The 18,046-nt window shown below is 39.9% G+C and overlaps 1 protein-coding gene across 5 annotated transcripts in view; it reads left to right on the plus strand.

Annotated features, from left to right (window-relative positions):
- adgrb3 (adhesion G protein-coupled receptor B3) overlaps positions 1 to 18,046 on the plus strand; it is a 127,063-nt gene that overhangs the window by 73,366 nt on the left and 35,651 nt on the right. For all 5 annotated transcript variants that reach the window (XM_028989251.1, XM_028989248.1, XM_028989252.1 and 2 more), the window contains 4 exons: positions 9,924 to 10,070; positions 11,520 to 11,595; positions 13,862 to 13,964; positions 15,076 to 15,119. In XM_028989251.1, coding sequence (XP_028845084.1) covers positions 9,924 to 10,070; positions 11,520 to 11,595; positions 13,862 to 13,964; positions 15,076 to 15,119 — 370 coding nt within the window. The remainder of the gene's footprint in view (positions 1 to 9,923; positions 10,071 to 11,519; positions 11,596 to 13,861; positions 13,965 to 15,075; positions 15,120 to 18,046) is intronic.

Raw genomic sequence — 18,046 nt, forward strand, 5'->3', positions numbered from 1 at the left:
GAAATGCTCTGAGCGCTGACTCCTCATTTGATGTAGCCACGTAATCCAAGTACAGGGTGCTGACTCCTCTTGTCAATTCTTTTTTTTTTTGCTGTCAGTAATTGAGGATAAATGGGGCATGGGGTGGGAGGAGACCGAACAAATGTGAATCAACAATGTTAATTAAAACCAGGTCCTTTCCAATTAATTTGCTAAATTCCTATGAAAGCACCCTCATCTAGTATCAGTCATGTGCATAGCTGCGGAACATTGTGGAATGTCTCTATCCCTGTCGGGGCACTGGTACGAGCACACGATTTGCATGTTGCAGCCAATATTTATGTAATTACATTTTCTGATTATTCTTAATGTAATAAGTCATCAGCGACCCTGAGTTCAGGATATTTGCCATGGTTAAGGATTTTGGGTGATGGAAGGATTGTAATAGAGGCACAGTTGAGAAAAAATCTTAATTCTGTCTAGTTAACAGAAATACATTCAAACAGGTAATGTGGTTGATTTGGTTGTCCAGCAGAACACCAGGCCATGCAAATCTAAAAACAGCTCCCGTCATATTCAGTTGTGCACAGGTTATTGTTAAGTTGAAATACTACGAACAGATTCTGATGAATATCGGACAGAGAACTTGGGCCCGTCTTTCAGCAGTCACGGATGAAATTCACAGAACTAACCTATAGCTACCCTAAAGTCCGGAAGACAGTATTTTTTTTTTGTGTGTTGATGTAAAAACTAAACATTTGGCTTCAATTACATAAAACACGATCAATTAAATCCTTTTTTATGTGTTGGGTCAACTCAGGAAGATGCAGAATATTACATTTTATAGAGCTGACGCTGCTTAGGCAAGTAAGGCCATATCAGGTTGCTGAACGTGTTTCATGCAGGAGCAGGAAAGCAGCACATGGCCTCCCCTTTATTCCATTCTGCATTTTTCATCTCAACCCACTTCATATTCGTACAGCTTACAATCAGACCCATTTCATTTCCACTGCCCCCGGGGTGTCGACTTGCAAAAGGGAGGAGCTGTGCATGTGCGTGAGATACTTTTGTGGAGGAGCCGCATAAAAGTGGTGAAAATAGCCGGCAAGTACATTCACTAGAGTCCAAAAGACTTTTTTTATTCTTCACAAGGCTCCTGTTGATCTCTATTATAGTCACACACCTCAATACGGTCTTATAATGCAAATGCTAAATGCTACACCTGGCCTCATGCTTGTCACCTTATTATTATTTTAATTTCTTTCCAGAGCTACATGTGTTGTTCAGTCCACCCCCATTTCTCCCCGACAGCAAATTCATATCACACATGGCCCAGTTCTCCAAGACACCAATATGTCAAAAGAACCTCACCAAGCTCCTTCAAGCGATGCACAGGAAGGTGCTTGTACCAAACATGATGCAAATCAGGTATTCATTAGGAAGGGTTGTTGCCGTACGGCATGAAATGCATGGCTGTGAGGGTCTAAATGCCACCACTAACAGGCAACATCAATGAAATCACTGAAATCTGAATTCATTTTTTTTCCTGGAGGGGAAAATGTGCAAAATGGTGGCGCATTAGCGTGGGTCATATTTCTCCTCGCTGGCAGCAATTTGCCGCTGGGATGGAGGATTCTCATATTTACACCATTTCTAAGTGCAGCCGCGTCTACAGCATGTAAGTGATTGTTGTCTTCTGCTGGTGGGGAAAGTAGTGACCCCTCCTCTCTGCTTTTTAATTACACAGGAATAAACTTATATACACAGAGGGTTTAAAATTTTGTGTAAAGCATTTTAGGGCTTTGTGCAGAGACTCTATGCCAGGGGAGCAACTAGAAAAACAGCAAAGGGGTAATTAAAATATACTTTATTATTCATGATATATGAGGAAATGTTTTCTTGTTTTGTTGTTCTTTCATATTCTTAAGATGTTTCACTTCATTATTGAAAAGGGGATAAATAAAGCAAAAGTGGTAGTGAAGCCACCATGTTATCAGTGTTACCACCGAACTCTCTCTCTCTCTCTCTAGATATATACACACACACACACACACACACAGTACAGGCCAAAAGTTTGGATGCACCTTCTCTTTAAATGTGTTTTCTTTATTTTCATGACCATTTAGATTGGTTGATACTCACATAAATGAACATATGTGGAGTTATGTACTTAACAAAAAGTGGAGACCTGGCCTCCACAGTCACCGGACCTGAACCCAGTCGAGATGGTTTGGGGTGAGCTGGACCGCAGAGTGAAGGCAAAGGGGCCAACAAGTGCTAAACACCTCTGGGAACTCCTTCAAGACTGTTGGAAAACCATTTCAGGTGACGACCTCTTGAAGCTCATCGAGAGAATGCCAAGAGTGTGCAAAGCAGTAATCAGAGCAAAGAAACTAGAATATAAAACATGTTTTTAGTTATTTCACCTTTTTTTGTTAAGTACATAACTCCACATGTGTTCATTCATAGTTCTGATGCCTTCAGTGAGAATCTACCAACGTAAATGGTCATGAAAATAAAGAAAACGCATTGAATGAGAAGGTGTGTCCAAACTTTTGGCCTGTACTGTGTGTGTGTGTGTGTGTGTGTGTGTGTGTGTATATATATGTTTTTTTCATATTGTTTCAGTAGTACCAGTAGTATGAAGTAGTAGTATTTTTATAGTAGTTTTTTAGTAGTATGAAAATTTAATTTACTTTTATACTAATAAAAATCATGTGTTTATATACTGATATTTATATATATTGATGTCTCGGGCAGTGGTGACCTAGCAGTTAAGGAAGTGGCCCCGTAATCAGAAGGTTACCGGTTCGAATCCCGACTGAGGTGCCACTGAGCAAAGCACCAAATTCTATGTTTAAAATGCTTGCATTTAAAATATGTTGCAGTTGCTTTTTTAGAAATGGATTGATTTCTAAAGTCTTAACAAGTCTTGAACAACCATATACAGTATTTGTCAATGTATTTTCACAATGGAGTAATAAAAAGAAACACTCTGGACTATACAGGGAGTGCAGAATTATTAGGCAAGTTGTATTTTTGAGGAATAATTTTATTATTGAACAACAACCATGTTCTCAATGAACCCAAAAAACTCATTCATATCAAAGCTGAATGTTTTTGGATCTAGTTTTTAGTTTGTTTTTATTTTTAGCTATTTTAGGGGGATATCTGTTTGTGCAGGTGACTATTACTGTGCATAATTATTAGGCAACTTAACAAAAAACAAATATATACCCATTTCAATTATTTATTTTTACCAGTGAAACCAATATAACATCTCCACATTCACAAATATACATTTCTGACATTCAAAAACAAAACAAATCAGCGACGCTGTGGAGTACTTGGACGCGTGTGATGGAGCATTGTCCTGCATGAAAATCATGTTTTTCTTGAAGGATGCAGACTTCTTCCTGTACCACTGCTTGAAGAAGGTGTCTTCCAGAAACTGGCAGTAGGACTGGGAGTTGAGTTTGACTCCATCCTCAACCCGAAAAGGCCCCACAAGCTCATCTTTGATGATACCAGCCCAAACCAGTACTCCACCTCCAGCTTGCTGGCGTCTGAGTCGGACTGGAGCTCTCTGCCCTTTACCAATCCAGCCACGGGCCCATCCATCTGGCCCATCAAGACTAACTCTCATTTCATCAGTCCATAAAACCATAGAAAAATCAGTCTTGAGATATTTCTTGGCCCAGTCTTGACGTTTCAGCTTGTGTGTTTTGTTCAGTGGTGGTCGTCTTTCAGCCTTTCTTACCTTGGCCATGTCTCTGAGTATTGCACACCTTGTGCTTTTGGGTGATGTTGCAGCTCTGAAATATGGCCAAACTGGTGGCAAGTGGCATCTTGGCAGCTGCACGCTTGACTTTTCTCAGTTCATGGGCAGTTATTTTGCGCCTTGGTTTTTCCACACGCTTCTTGCGACCCTGTTGACTATTTTGAATGAAACGCTTGATTGTTCGATGATCACGCTTCAGAAGCTTTGCAATTTTAAGAGTGCTGCATCCCTCTGCAAGATATCTCACTATTTTTTACTTTTCTGAGCCTGTCAAGTCCTTCTTTTGACCTATTTTGCCAAAGGAAAGGAAGTTGCCTAATAATTATGCACACCTGATATAGGATGTTGATGTCATTAGACCACACCCCTTCTCATTACAGAGATGTACATCACCTAATATGCTTAATTGGTAGTAGGCTTTCGAGCCTATACAGCTTGGAGTAAGACAACATGCATGAAGAGGATGATGTGGACAAAATACTCATTTGCCTAATAATTCTGCACTCCCTGTATATATGCTAACAACAAAACATACACACACATACACACACTTTGCTTTTCTCAGGCATCTTTAGTTAGATAATGTTAAGGTTTTCTTAACCCATGTTGACAGCTTTTGTTTCATAAGATCATCTTATGAAGCTCCTTATGGTGATGTGTCAGGGCAGGGATGCAATCGCACAACTTATAAACAGAGGGTTTTAATCACAACATTGCACACTCACATCGCTACACAGAACACGATCAAATAAAATGACACCATGTGGATACATATATACACATGACGACATGTGCACACAATCAGGAAATTAAGAACATGCACACTGAACATCAAACTCCGGCATGGAACACGGAAAATCAGTAGGGTGACATAATAAGAACAGTGTGCATGATAATAGCCTCCATCACAATCCGCATGACCTCCTTAGAGTAGGCGTGTCAAATCTTTTCGCTTGTTTTTGGTGTAGTTTCTGCAGTAATAATGTACTGTATTTTTTTCTGAACAATGAAGAGGAAATGTCTATGGTGCTGAGTCCTGAGCCCAAAGGGAGTAGTATAGGTTCCAGTATTAATTTATTTTGCTGAAATGTTGTTGAAATCAGAAGCTTCTGGACCAAGGTGCAGGCCGAGGTTTATTACTTCCTTTAGAAATGATGACAAAAGAAATGATAAGCCTGTGGTGCTTGTGGATTTAAGGCCATCAAGGACATGTCCATATTGACATAATATTCATCTGAGTAAATAACCTGGTGGCAAAGTTATTGCCTGCTTTGTCTTACTGAGATTAAGAAAAAGCTCCAGTGTGCTCGCATAGCCCAAGTGAAAACTCTGTTGTTTAATAATGTACCGCTGCAGCATATCCAACTAAATGTGTGACTGATTCTCAACACAGCAGTAAACAATGTCATCCTTGCACTGTACTCGGTCCTCCGATTTCAGGGGACTCCTCCCTGTTTAGCTGCACTTGAACTCCAAATTACCCAGTAAACATGTATATAAATGGTTCTGAAAGGTTTATGTTTTTCAATATAAAATATTTTATAAGTTCTCATTACAGTGTCATTAATATCATGTAACAATATAGTATACCATGTTATTACACGAATGGTATTACATTTTAGTATGCTACGTTGTTCTCATGAATAAACATACAAATAACATGGACACGGGTTACAGTGAATAAATAGGTTCTTGAATAATTTCTGAAATTGGTTAGTTTTGTGTACAGAATTGATCATTAAAGTGCTTAATTAACATGGATGTTAATTCATGAATAGACAGTATGTTTTGACGTTGTGATATTTAAATGAAATGCTGCATGCTTGATGCACGCAGGTACCATGTGTTTGGAAATAAAAAGGAATTAGGAATTAGAACCAAAATGTGACATAATGAATGTCCCTTCTGAAGTCTCTCCCGCTTGGGTTTCTTCGTGTGCCCAGGTGCAGCTGATGTTCTCTGAATTGACTTATTTTCCGTTTCCGCTAATGGACTCTCTGTTAACTGAAATTGCGCAGAGAAGCTGCATGAGTTGAGGGACTGCGGCAAGGTGGCGGCGCGGCCCTCCTTGCAGTTTAATGTCCGTCGTGTTGATATTGAGTTGCCGTCTGATTGCTTTTCCTCCCTTGTGTGATAAACAGATTATCGGTGGAGCCTGATCTAAAAATGAAGAGCAGCCAGATTAATGCAGCCCAGCATCTTCAGTCACATCCAAGTCTAAATAATCTGATGTATAATTATTTTGGAAGCTCTGGTTGAAAAGTGTCCATCGGGTAGTATTTCAATATTTTTAGACTTGCTGTTTAGTAAGATCAAGTTGTCTTCTGGCTACTAGTGCAGTAAATTCTCATATTTCTGGATTGATTTTTGTTGCCATGCCGGTCTCCAGTGCTGGGTTTTATGGCCTCTATGAAGGCTATGAAGGTTTTGTACATAATTCCCATGTTTAATGTGTGACCAGTTTTTCACGCATATGCACGTCCAGCCTCACATTCATTTGTCCTCAAATAATTAGAATCAGTCTCAGTCTATATCTATATAATATAGTGTATAGTGTATAATATATTTATAGTGTCACTGTTATAACATCAGATTGTGATAGAATCCTTTAAAAAAGAGTCATTGCTAAATTGAATCATTTGTAGTGATGTTTAAAATATTTATATATATTGATTGTATGCTTTTGAGGCGTCAGTGTGTAAACACTGGCCAACATGTAATGCACATGTATAATATGTATAGGTCACGGGGCTGGCTCTACGTTTGGGTAAGAAGGGGCATTGCCCCCTTAAACAAACGTCCTGCCCCTTTAAATCAAAACAATAGATTGCCCACAACCTGAATATGGACAAGATTTCCTGCAGTAGCTGAAAGTAGCTTTCCACTGGAAAAGGCACGAATTTAGATGACGGGTTTCGCTCTTGTTCCTTCTCTCCCCAGCTAAACATCCAATCACTGTTATTACGCAAATGAGCCGTGTGGAGTTTCGCATCTCAGATTTTAGAGCCGATTGTGCACTGGAGTGATAATTCCTCGCGTCCGGCTGATTTGCAGCTTGGTTGCGCGTCAGACAGTGAACAAGATGCACGATCACCAACTCATCCCTCCTGACCAGGCCTCAACCAGCAATCGGCTGGTCGTAAGAATATCAAAATGTGTTGCTTGTTATGAGGTTTTGTCCTTATACAACTTGCTGAGATGAACATTAATTTGCATATTTACAACCACAATTAGCTTATTCTCAATTCAGTGACACTGAATTTCAAGCCTTCACAGTTTAGGCAATTATTTTCAGATATTTGCTTCTGTCCAAAACAGAAAACAGCTGATTTCTAATAATCATCAGTGGGTTTTTTCTAGTTACTGGTGGATGAAAAAATGCTTTTGATTTGATTTATCACAAATAATCTGAATCTGAGTAAATCTTACAGCTCCACACGACATTTACTTGTTGTCATGAATTATCAGCATTTAGCTGATAATTCCAGAATGTTCTTTTTTTACTCCAATGAAAAAGTATTTTATGTCTAAAGACTTGGGCACTTTATTATGGCACCGCCACCACCCTGAAAGAGCCTCTTCCTCTATCGTTTCCGCCCCCCCTGTGGTTTCACACAATCTGCCCTGTGACTAAAGCTTCCTCTCAGACTCGCATTAGGGATCATCTGGTGCTGTGGACCCCCCTCACCATGGCCATCGTGGCCCACGGCTCACTGTATTTCCAGGCCTCCCTAAACCCCCAGACGCATCATTCCCCTTTTATGCATGCATGGGCACACACGAACACACACAAACAAGCACACACCACACACACACACACACAGGCTTATTTTTTGTGTGATTGTGAAAAGGATTGGAAACGTTACAACGTCGCTGTGTTACAAACATGGATGTGTAGGGACAATAAATGGACTTGACCAAACAAAAAATAGATCACGTGATCATATGCCTGGAATGTACTAATAATAATTATACAGAACTCTGTAAACGATTAGGCATGTAGAAAACACAATGATACGTGCGGCCATGTCTAATTATTGCATGTAAGAGCTATGTGGAGCCATTCAGCATGAGTAATGGGTCTATCCTCTGTCTCCCGGTGCACTAAACCGCCTCCCGAAATAATACAGGCCGCTCTATTTCCGTCCGGGTGGGGGGGTGTGGATCACGTGATCAACGTGGCAGGCAGGCCAGGCCTCTACCGCCGCACCAGTACATGACGCGGCTCCCTAAATATCATGAAATAATTACCTAGATTACCAGCTCTCCGATTGTCTGACGTAAAGAGGATATTTCACCTCTCCCTCTCTCTCTCTCTCTCTCTCTCTCTCTCTCGCTTCTGATGTGCCCTCTGCTTTGCATCCATGTGTGAAGCTTTTTTCCAAATCTGTCCAAATACTCGGCACGCGAGCAGCTTACTGTTGCTCCAAGAAAAGGTTTTTTTGATTTTATTCCCTCCCCCACTGTCAATTCGCGAGAAGATCATCCGAGCGGCTTTCTGCCGGGCGCGAGTGGAGTTGTCATTTGGGGGCAGGTTTCAGAGAATTGAGGCTCCCTCTCTGCTAAAACCAATTCAGACGAAAGAAAGAAGCGTAGAAAGGGGCATCCTTCCAGATGATTAGTGGTATTAGCTGGTGTCTCTCTCGCCACCTTCCCCGCGAACATAACACCCCTCTGCTTTCACGAGTCGACGGGTACATGCCGCCGATGGAGAGATGCTTGTTATTTATTTATTAGTTGGTTTTATTAGTGCAGTGTCTAATTATCAGAACCCCGCCACGTCTGCCCGCCGGGCACGGACGCCCTAATTGAGCGGCCCGCACCGTCTGGTGATGGAGGTGGAAGATGCAGGCAATTAGGCTTCTTAGCTGCCAACGTCTCATGGCTCTGGTGCCTCTTTACTTTACTTTACTTCGCTTTTGTGGGGGGATTAAATCCGGCGCGTCGGAATATCTGAGGCACATAGTTTGACTCCCCTTTTGTTGTTTGCTGCTTTGTTTGCTGCTGGTGGTGCGGGCCTTATGTCAGCATCAAATATTGACACCACAGAAAGGCTTTTTTAAACCTCCTGCTCCTGCTCCCAACAATGCGGGTCTGTTTAAACCGGTGACACTGGTGGTTTTTTTACAGCCCACGGCAGTGTGGACCAGGGTCTCTTCGCAGTTTCGTCCTCAAACTTCGTAACAATGCAACAGCACGGCATCACGCGCATAAGAAGATGCTTTTGTTTCTGAGTCATAATTGCCATTGCTTCTGTTCCTCACGGATGTTGAATTTATGGTAATATAAATATGTAAATTTGCCATTGATAATTGCAAAATGTTACGCTCTCAATACCCCTATACCCTTTAAGTGGCAGTGAAGGCCCATTGTTCAAGGTACCATCCCCACACACTGCTCCTGGGCACCTTTCATTTCGTTGTGTGTCACCATGTGCTTGCTGTGTTTCACAAGGACCATAATAATCACTTTCACTAAATGATGAGGAGGAGCTGTCTATGGTGCTGAATCCTGCAGCCATAAGGGTTTACTGTACAGTTCACTGTACATTAAACCCTGTAATGTACAGTTGTCTCAGCTTTCAAGCTTTATTATCATATTCGGATAATAATGCACATTAGTGAAACTCAGAGCCACCTCTACTTTAATTCTTGAATTCATTTGAATTATAAGTGAGTTCCCAGGAGTTGAATTAGTCTCTGATTCATTTTCCCCCTTAATGTAAGTAATATGTCAAGTCAGTGTGCATCAGTCATTAATAAATAATGTTTGATCATATGGATGTTCTGACATGATCATGGGTCTCTTTAATAATCACAAAATAAACAACGTAGGAACTGAAAAAAACATTAGGAATGGACTTGCAAGCGTTGCAGTAGCTCCCTGTTTTTTTATGAAATGATGCAAAAAAAAAAAAAACATGTTGCCATCTTAAATATATTAATCACTAGTGTAATTAAATAAAAGGGCCTAATTTTTCCACAGGGGGCATTTTTTGTATATCTGTAGATAGTAACAATGGCACATAAAATTTTTATATACTGGACTTTTATTTAAAAAGTCCTATAGCCCAATATGGAAAAGAACGTGATCTTGGATTTGTGAAGTGAATTTGTCTCATTTTGTGTGTGTGTGTGTGTGTGTGTGTGTGTGTTATGACTAGTGGCCAGCATACAGAGGCTTCCCGCCGTGTCGATGATGACCGATATCAACTTCCCGATGAAGGGCCGGAAGGGTATGGTGGACTGGGCGAGGAACTCCGAGGATAAAGTGGTCATCCCCAAAGGCATCTTCATTCCCCAGTCTGCAGGTGAAGCAACACCCCAAAATCTGCTCATCCGCTTTCCCCATTTCTCCTCACTGTCTTGAAGTCCTGTCTTGATTGATAGCCACTGTCAGACCCCCAGTTTCGGGGCATGTATCTCAACTTTTATTAGTTTGCGGGAAAATGCATTTTGGAATTTAAAGGCTGGCATCTTTAAATATCCCCCAGTGTCTGCTTGTCGGTGCTGTAATGGCTCCAGTGGTAACTGCCGGACGTTATTCATCCGGATCTGTGACACTGACTAACAGTGTGGTTTGTTTGCCGTTCTCTTTCTTTGTTTTCTGGTGTAGGGCCAGAGCTCTGTCTCCAGCGGCTTATTACATTAAGCTGCTTCCTAAAGAACGACCTTGTTTGTCCATCCGTCATACGCCGGGTGCATCAGACATGTTAAATAGGGCTCGTCTGGGATGAGATTCCAAACCAAGATTAACGCCGCGCCACGTTTTTGCAGATTAATCTTTTAAGCACGAAATTCTTTTCCAGTCTGGATTGCTCTGGCTCCATAAATTGGGAAATGAATTCTTTCGCTGTGAAAGGACTCCTGTAAGGGGCAAGTCATCTCAACGCAGGCTCCGCAGTGAGCAGTGCAGCGAACTGGAATTCTGCCTCAGCAGGATGTATTGTTTAACATTCGGGCGACACAGCACTTCCCGCCTTCACTTTAACAATGCAGACGCTAAAGCCTGCCTCGTGCTCCACCACTCTGTTAATTACTTTGATCAGATCTATTTGACGTATATCTATTAATAGTTTTTTTTTTTACCTACATCATATTATGTGTATTTATTGAATACAGAATTTATTTCTAAAAATAAAATGTCCATATAATGACCATAATATGAAAACTAATACATTTTTGTTGAATCCCAACATCATATTTCACATTGTGAGCGACTGGTTGGCCAAATCTCGCTAAATCGGTGAAGTCCAGCGATGTTGCTCCAGTGCTCTTGCCATATTTGAGCCATTTTTATTTGGATTTTTGTCCTCAAATGTGATCAGTAATGTGGTATCTGTAGTAATAATGACCATGACATTGTTGTGCATATATTTAAAAAAAAAACCTGTGATTAATGAATGATTCCAACAGTCATTCATTATATTATTGCATTTTCTGCACTGTGTTGTGCTGACCTTGCTTTGATTTATTTTTTCAGGGCTGCACAGATGCTCATATGATCTGTTAGTTTTAAGAATTAAATAGGTATTCAGACCAATAGAGTATTCACACCCATGAAATTTTAATTCTCCATCTGCATTGCAGGGTATTTGCTACCTCTGATCTATAACAGAAATAATTCCTTGGTGCGCAGGGGTATTGGGGTTCACCCCAATGTCTTCCTGATTTATAACTCGGCTCAATGTGCATGCTATGGTACTCGGTTTAATGTGATATTGTTCATGAAATCCTAATTTATATTCATTCCCTTACAGAAATTGATGGATCTCCTGTTTTTATACTCGGGACAGTCCTTTATAAAACCCTTGGACTGATGCTGCCTTCTCCTAGGTAAGCGACATGCACAACATTGTCCATGCTGAAACACAGCATTGAAACTGGGAGTTACAATTATTTAAAGATTTATGCAGACTTTTTTGATGATTTTTTTTTTTACTCATTAAAAGGGTCTACCATAATTGTCTCTGAAATCCCCCTGCCTACAGAGGCACTCATTTCAATTGAGAGTGTCTGAGATGAGAATGGTCAAGATAGGTGACCAACACAACACGCTGTTTAACCTCAAAGGAAATGCCATTTTGATGTTTACATTCTGAAAAATAAAAATTGTTGGCACTATAGTTCTATATACGATCATAATTGTAATGTATTAGCAAAATGTTCTTATTTTCTTAATTTCTATTAAAACAATCTTCCTCATCTTATTCTGAAACCATGTTTTTTCACATAGCCAGGATAATGGCGTTAACTATGAAGCACTGTTCTGCACTGAGTCAAGAACATTGTGTGTTTCTGACATAATCCAGTGTGCTGATTCCATGTCATAATCCACTGTGCTGACGGAGAGGGGCTTCCTCTGAACCCCTATAAACTGACCCAAAGGATATGGACTTCTACTAATAAGGCAGTGTAGTGTGGGGATGTGGGTGAGGTGAATCTGTGATAAAACTTGACTTCATCATACCTCCCTGTTGATGAGGTTGTGCTGTATTATTTAATACCTGCCTACAGCTATAATCAATGAGGCATCACAATAATGCTAATAATTTACTGCTGTTGCTGCAGTAAGCAGAAATTAACAGGATGTCTAAAGACAGAAGCACCGCAAAGGTACAAACCTACTAAATCTTGCACGCTGGGCTTATTGAAGTGATTTGATGTCACATGTGATGTCATATCCTTGTGAAAAACACAGTCACAGCATCTGCCTGCTCAATAATAAAAACTGCTGTCCGTGTCTTCTGGGATCTTCATGTGTGGAACAGAGCAGACATTTTGCAGTTTGGTTTTGCATCTTTGTGCTCCGTTTCCATGGGATACAAGAGGAGGTGTTAGCACAGATGAAAAAAAACCAAACAGTATCACAGAGGAAAATACAGTAAATACTGCGCTGCTCGGTTTTATTCTATAACAGTACAGACGGAATATCGAGTGCTTCTTTTGTATCGAGGGCTTGAATGTCTTATCTGCATTCCTGTTCTCACAGTCAACCAATTAGTGGCAGAATAGCACCAGACAGACACGTTCTCTGAATGTTCTCAGAATGGTTGGCAGGCTGCACACCAGCCACCAAACGCTCCCCTGTTCATGCATGTGGGCCACAGGAGGGTCTAAGCCACATTGAGCTGCAGTGTAGAGCTTAATGAATTACCTTTTCAGTCTCAGTTTCTTCTCAGTTGAAAACAAGTGAATCTGAGCAGTTTTGGAAAATGTGTATTGCCATTATCTGCAATTACTTACTAATCGACATATCAGATAGTAGGACAGATGTCTCTGCACATTATGGCTGGATTTGTTTTTTGCCAGAGTGTAAAATCTCCTTGATATTGTGGCCAGTTGGAAAACACATTGATTCTGTGCTTTGTCTGTTTTTAGCCTGACCCAGGCTGGTCCTGGTATCTTGAATCAAATGGACCTTGAAATTGTTGGCCTTTTCTTTTTGCTTCTTTACGAGCTAGCATTGCTTCTTGAGTAACATGTTTGTGCTTTGGCTGTACAACGAGTGCACTTTTATTTCAATGCATTGGACACACAATGTGAAATGTGAGTTTAGAAATATGACTTGAGTAATTGAGGAATTTTAAATAATTTGGCAATAACGCCTGCATATATAATAAATAATTAAAATAATTACATTTCAAATTAAAACAGTTTATTGGCACAGTGTATTCATATTAGCAGACAATTAAAATCAGATTTTCCTCACATTTAATGTTGTCTGGAATAATAGCTTTTGGAAACCACGGCAGGCGATTTAAACTCCATCTAGTGGTGCTTCCTGATATGTCAACGAATAAATTAAAGCAGTATAGCCATTTATTAAAATGAAAATTCAAATCCTGTTTTCATTTTAATAAATGGCAGCTTTAGTTCTGAAAGCTCAAGTGAATACTGACCACTGATCTAAAACTGATGAGTTTAATGAATGCAGCATAACTTTTTTCCCATTAAGAGATCAGATTCATTTCTTTGTTTATGCATAATCATGTATATCAGACAAATAGCAGTATACAGAATCCTAGAATCATCTAGGAAGGTCAGAAAGACTGTTTCTATGATAATTGGCTGGTAACTTTGTGTGTGTGTGTCTGTGCAGGAATAACACGGCTGTGAACTCTAAAGTCATTGCGGTGACTGTCCGACCTGAGACGAAGATCTCTGAAGCACAGCTGGAGATAGAGCTGGCTCACCTGGCAAATGTAAGCATCCTCAGCGCACGCGGAATTTTATTCAGTCATGCCAGTTTACAGCACGCTACCATATTCCCTCTACCTGCTCTACATTCAATTTTGCCTCATCGTGCCCTGCTTATGCTGCACAAACATATCACTTATTCTGTCCTATTTTCCCATGATGGTGCTTATTCACTCTGCATATTTCTCACTGAATCTACCCTACTCAGCCATCATATTCATAACTCACTTTACTCGGCATACAGCTCAGTCCCTTTGCCTTATTTACCATACATGCTGCTCACTCACCTCATTCAATCAACCTTTGGCCTGTTCAGTCGCTGTGCTATATCTGGCATGGATACAGTTCATCATGTACAATTTTACCCTACTTTTCCTGCACACCCTTCACCCATTTTACCCTATTTACCACCATGCTCTTTACTCAGCATGCATACTGTTCACTCACTTTACCCTCTGCGGCTTGCATGCTGAACACTCATGTACCCATGATTCTCTCTGCATGGTCCCTCCTCATTCTGTCCTCTTCACTTTGTGTATATCACTTCCTTTATGCCCCTCACTCAACCAGCAAAATGTACCATGCTTTTTCTTTTTTTTTTTTTGTAAAAGTTGTTTTATTGATGGTGTGATGACCTTTGAGATCCCTCGTGATTTTCCAGATGAGCATCTGAAGCTGGTTTTGGCATAGCTTGACAAACGATCTGCAGGCAATAAAACAGGTTTACAGATTATCAGTGTTAATCTTGGCTGCATTTGTCCCCAGAATGGCAGAGCCAGACATCTGAAAAGCTTTAATCAAACAAACAAAGGAGAGTAATTGGTTCAATAATTAATTTGCAATCTCCTTGCCTTGTCAAGATACCACAGAGTTGCATTGTGGGATAATTGCATGGACAATTACTTTCTGCTGCCCATGTGTTTTTTGTTAATCTCATTGATTCACCAGATATAATGTCCAAAGCAATGCAAAGCTCGTTGTTAGAGCACTATGCTGTCATACTAATTAAATATTACCCCTAAATGTCTGACGATGCATCTTGTTAAACTGAATGCAGCACAACAGGTTGAGGTGTGCCATTTGCAGCGTAACATCTCTGTCTGTATTGTCTTTCAGGGAACGATGAATCCATTTTGTGCACTGTGGGACAGCAGCATCACGTAAGTTATGCCGTTCTGTTTTTTTTTTTTTTCCACCCGTTGAGAATATAGTACGGCCTTGTATCCATGGTAACACAAATGCGGTGTAGCATCCTAGTCTGAGAAAATCTACTGCTTCATCAGAAGATGAAGTGAAATGTTGCAGTCTGCCATCTGCGATTCACTGGATGCTAATGGTTTTTTTTCAGGGGCGGAAAATTTAGATGGTTTTGATCGAAACATTACGTATTTTTCCAAAATGGCATTACACCAATCATTTCACACAGACATGATACTGACAGGCTCCCCAAATGCAATGGACTTTTGAAGTTCGGTACTTGAATGTTGAAGGTCAGAGATTTTCTCCACCGACTCATCTCTTCGGTATCAGACTGGCCTTTGCCTCAGATGGAAAGGAACGAGTGTAAGGAGTGCTTGAAATGCCGGAAGTTAGTAAAAATGAATCAGTTTGATTCATGGATGGAGTGCAGCTCATAACTGGGAAGGTAAAAACAATCGACAACAAAAGCTGCAGTCCAAATACTAGTTTTTAGAGAATCAACTAGATAATGTCATCATAAATGACACCCCAAGGTTGTATAAAATATGTGTAGAATTTAAAGAAATTACATTGTTTGCTTTTTGTCATGACAGATTCAGTTTTTATAAAAAAGAAATTATGCACATTGGGGTTAATATTAATGTAAATCTTCTGTCTGGTTATCATTTTGACGAATTTGCAAATTAAATTCTTCATTTGTTGAAGCGTTTTGCACCAAATTGCAAGAAAATCTGAACACTTAATTTAATTTAACACTTCAATTTAATTTGTTCAAACGCAGTGTACAACTGTACATTTGCCCATCACTCACTCAGCTCCTCCTTCATGAAGCCCCTGTGCTTCAGTGTTGCATCCAGTCTACCACACAGTTTATGAAAATACATAAAGATAAGGACAAGATCCATCATATCAAACATGTCTGTTCCATCCATAATTTAGTGTGTCGGCGGGATTCGTGCTGGCAGGGGATCATCCAGGAACATGAATGTGTAATGTTCAGTAGAGCTTCAGAACCAAGACTCAGGAGAACAGCACTGGTGGCTTCTGGTGTCCTCACAGTAACTTTCAATCAGTTTTTATCAATTAGCTACTTTGTAAATTTGTTAATTTGTAATTAACAACTCATTCATTATTAATTTGTTAATTACCTGGTATTGCTGCCTCACCAATGATGCCACCAATCCACTGTATTCTTGGATTCACTTAAACTGATCTGTGATGGGAAAGTAGGCTAAAATATCAAGCGTGATTGTACTTAGCACCTGTTAATCAGACATGGCAATTAAAATAAATGCAGGTGAATTATATTGATATTTGTTAGTTCTAGGTCAGTTTTATTAGAGTTATTGATCATTGTTATTAATTTTCTGCACTTACACCATGTAACTTCTCACTTTGTCTCCATTGTTTATTATAGTCATTTAAGTAGCATGAAAGTAGAATTTATTTTTAATTTTTTATGTGTGTATTTGTGTGGGTGTATAATTTATTATAAGTATTTAGAAGTGTAATTTATAACCGCAAGTTATTTCCTTAAATTTTTTTTATCAATTTTGATCAAAGAAATTGACCTCAATTTCTCTTAAGCGTATTCATTAAAATGCTCCATCTTATATATTCACCTCCTTTCATTCTTTGGAACATTTTCCCTTTTTTTATCATTTTAAGGCAATTTTACAAATTGAATTTGTCTACTATTTCATCTTAATGACTCAGAAATATGAAAAGTGCCCTGTGCCTCAGTGGCAGTGTGTCTGGTTGCGAGCAGGGACTCTTGGCTTACTCTGACAGGTAAGAAAATGGAGAGAGCACAGTGAACAAATTCCCTTTTTATTGAATCCAAGCCACGTCATTCTGCGCTCCGGAGTATAATTTAAGCTGCTCGAACAGGGCCCGGTGGTGCTGTTACCACTGACATCGAATCAAACATTATGACACACGTTTTTATCCAAATCCATCCTTTTCATTAATCAACGATCTCCTGCTCATATTTCTGCATGCTTGCATGTGTTAACGTATTTATGTGTTTATTTTGACAAATCCTTTTGATTGGATATGTAATGTCCTCCAGCAGAATCTGAATATAATTATCTTCTGACGTGGGATTGTGAAATTTGTATTTAAAATGGTATCATTTGCCTGCACCGTACACCTTCATCATTGTTACGTTATCATTTCCTTTTCAAAATGAGACAAAATATCTTCCCAAATGCTGCGCGAGTTTCTGACCGAATCCATTGATGAGAACAATGCAGTTGGGGAGCAGCTGTTTTTAATAAGAAGCAAGGCATGTTTTATTCATGTTTTAATGTACCATTAGCAGAATATGCAAGGGAGACATTTAATTTCCGCTCCTTGGGCACTGGGTTTATGATTGCAGTTTCGCTGGTTAGTGTTGAAATAAGCCAAAACAGTGCTTGGTAATTCGCCCCCACATGCTCATTTTGAAATATCTGTAAAAATTTAATTGTAGTGTAGGAAGTAATTCCAAGTATTTATTTAACCCCCTAAAAACACAGAGGGGATCCAATGAGCCTTAGAATGAAATTTCTCTCTGTATATTTTTCTACATGCAGTTCAATTTGTGTTGGAACCATGCAGGAGGGACGCATTCCTGAAGTACAACTTTACCATTTCATGCTGAAAATTAATTAGTTTTATTGAATCTAGCAGGCTGCATGGAGATAACTGCAGGCATGCAGGGATTATTTCTTTCAGGAGCACAGTTGTCTCCTGCCAGGAGAACCGGGGTGTCCTCCAAATTCACTGGTGAAGGAAAGCCGCTTGACATGCAAGGCTTTGCAATACTGAGCCGTGGTGCGGCACAGAACAACACATCGGGAAGATGGCCAGTTGTGATTGGACACGCAGTGCCCTTACAATTAGT

Source organism: Denticeps clupeoides, chromosome 8 (assembly GCF_900700375.1).
Source record: "Denticeps clupeoides chromosome 8, fDenClu1.1, whole genome shotgun sequence".
Lineage (NCBI taxonomy): Eukaryota > Metazoa > Chordata > Actinopteri > Clupeiformes > Denticipitidae > Denticeps > Denticeps clupeoides.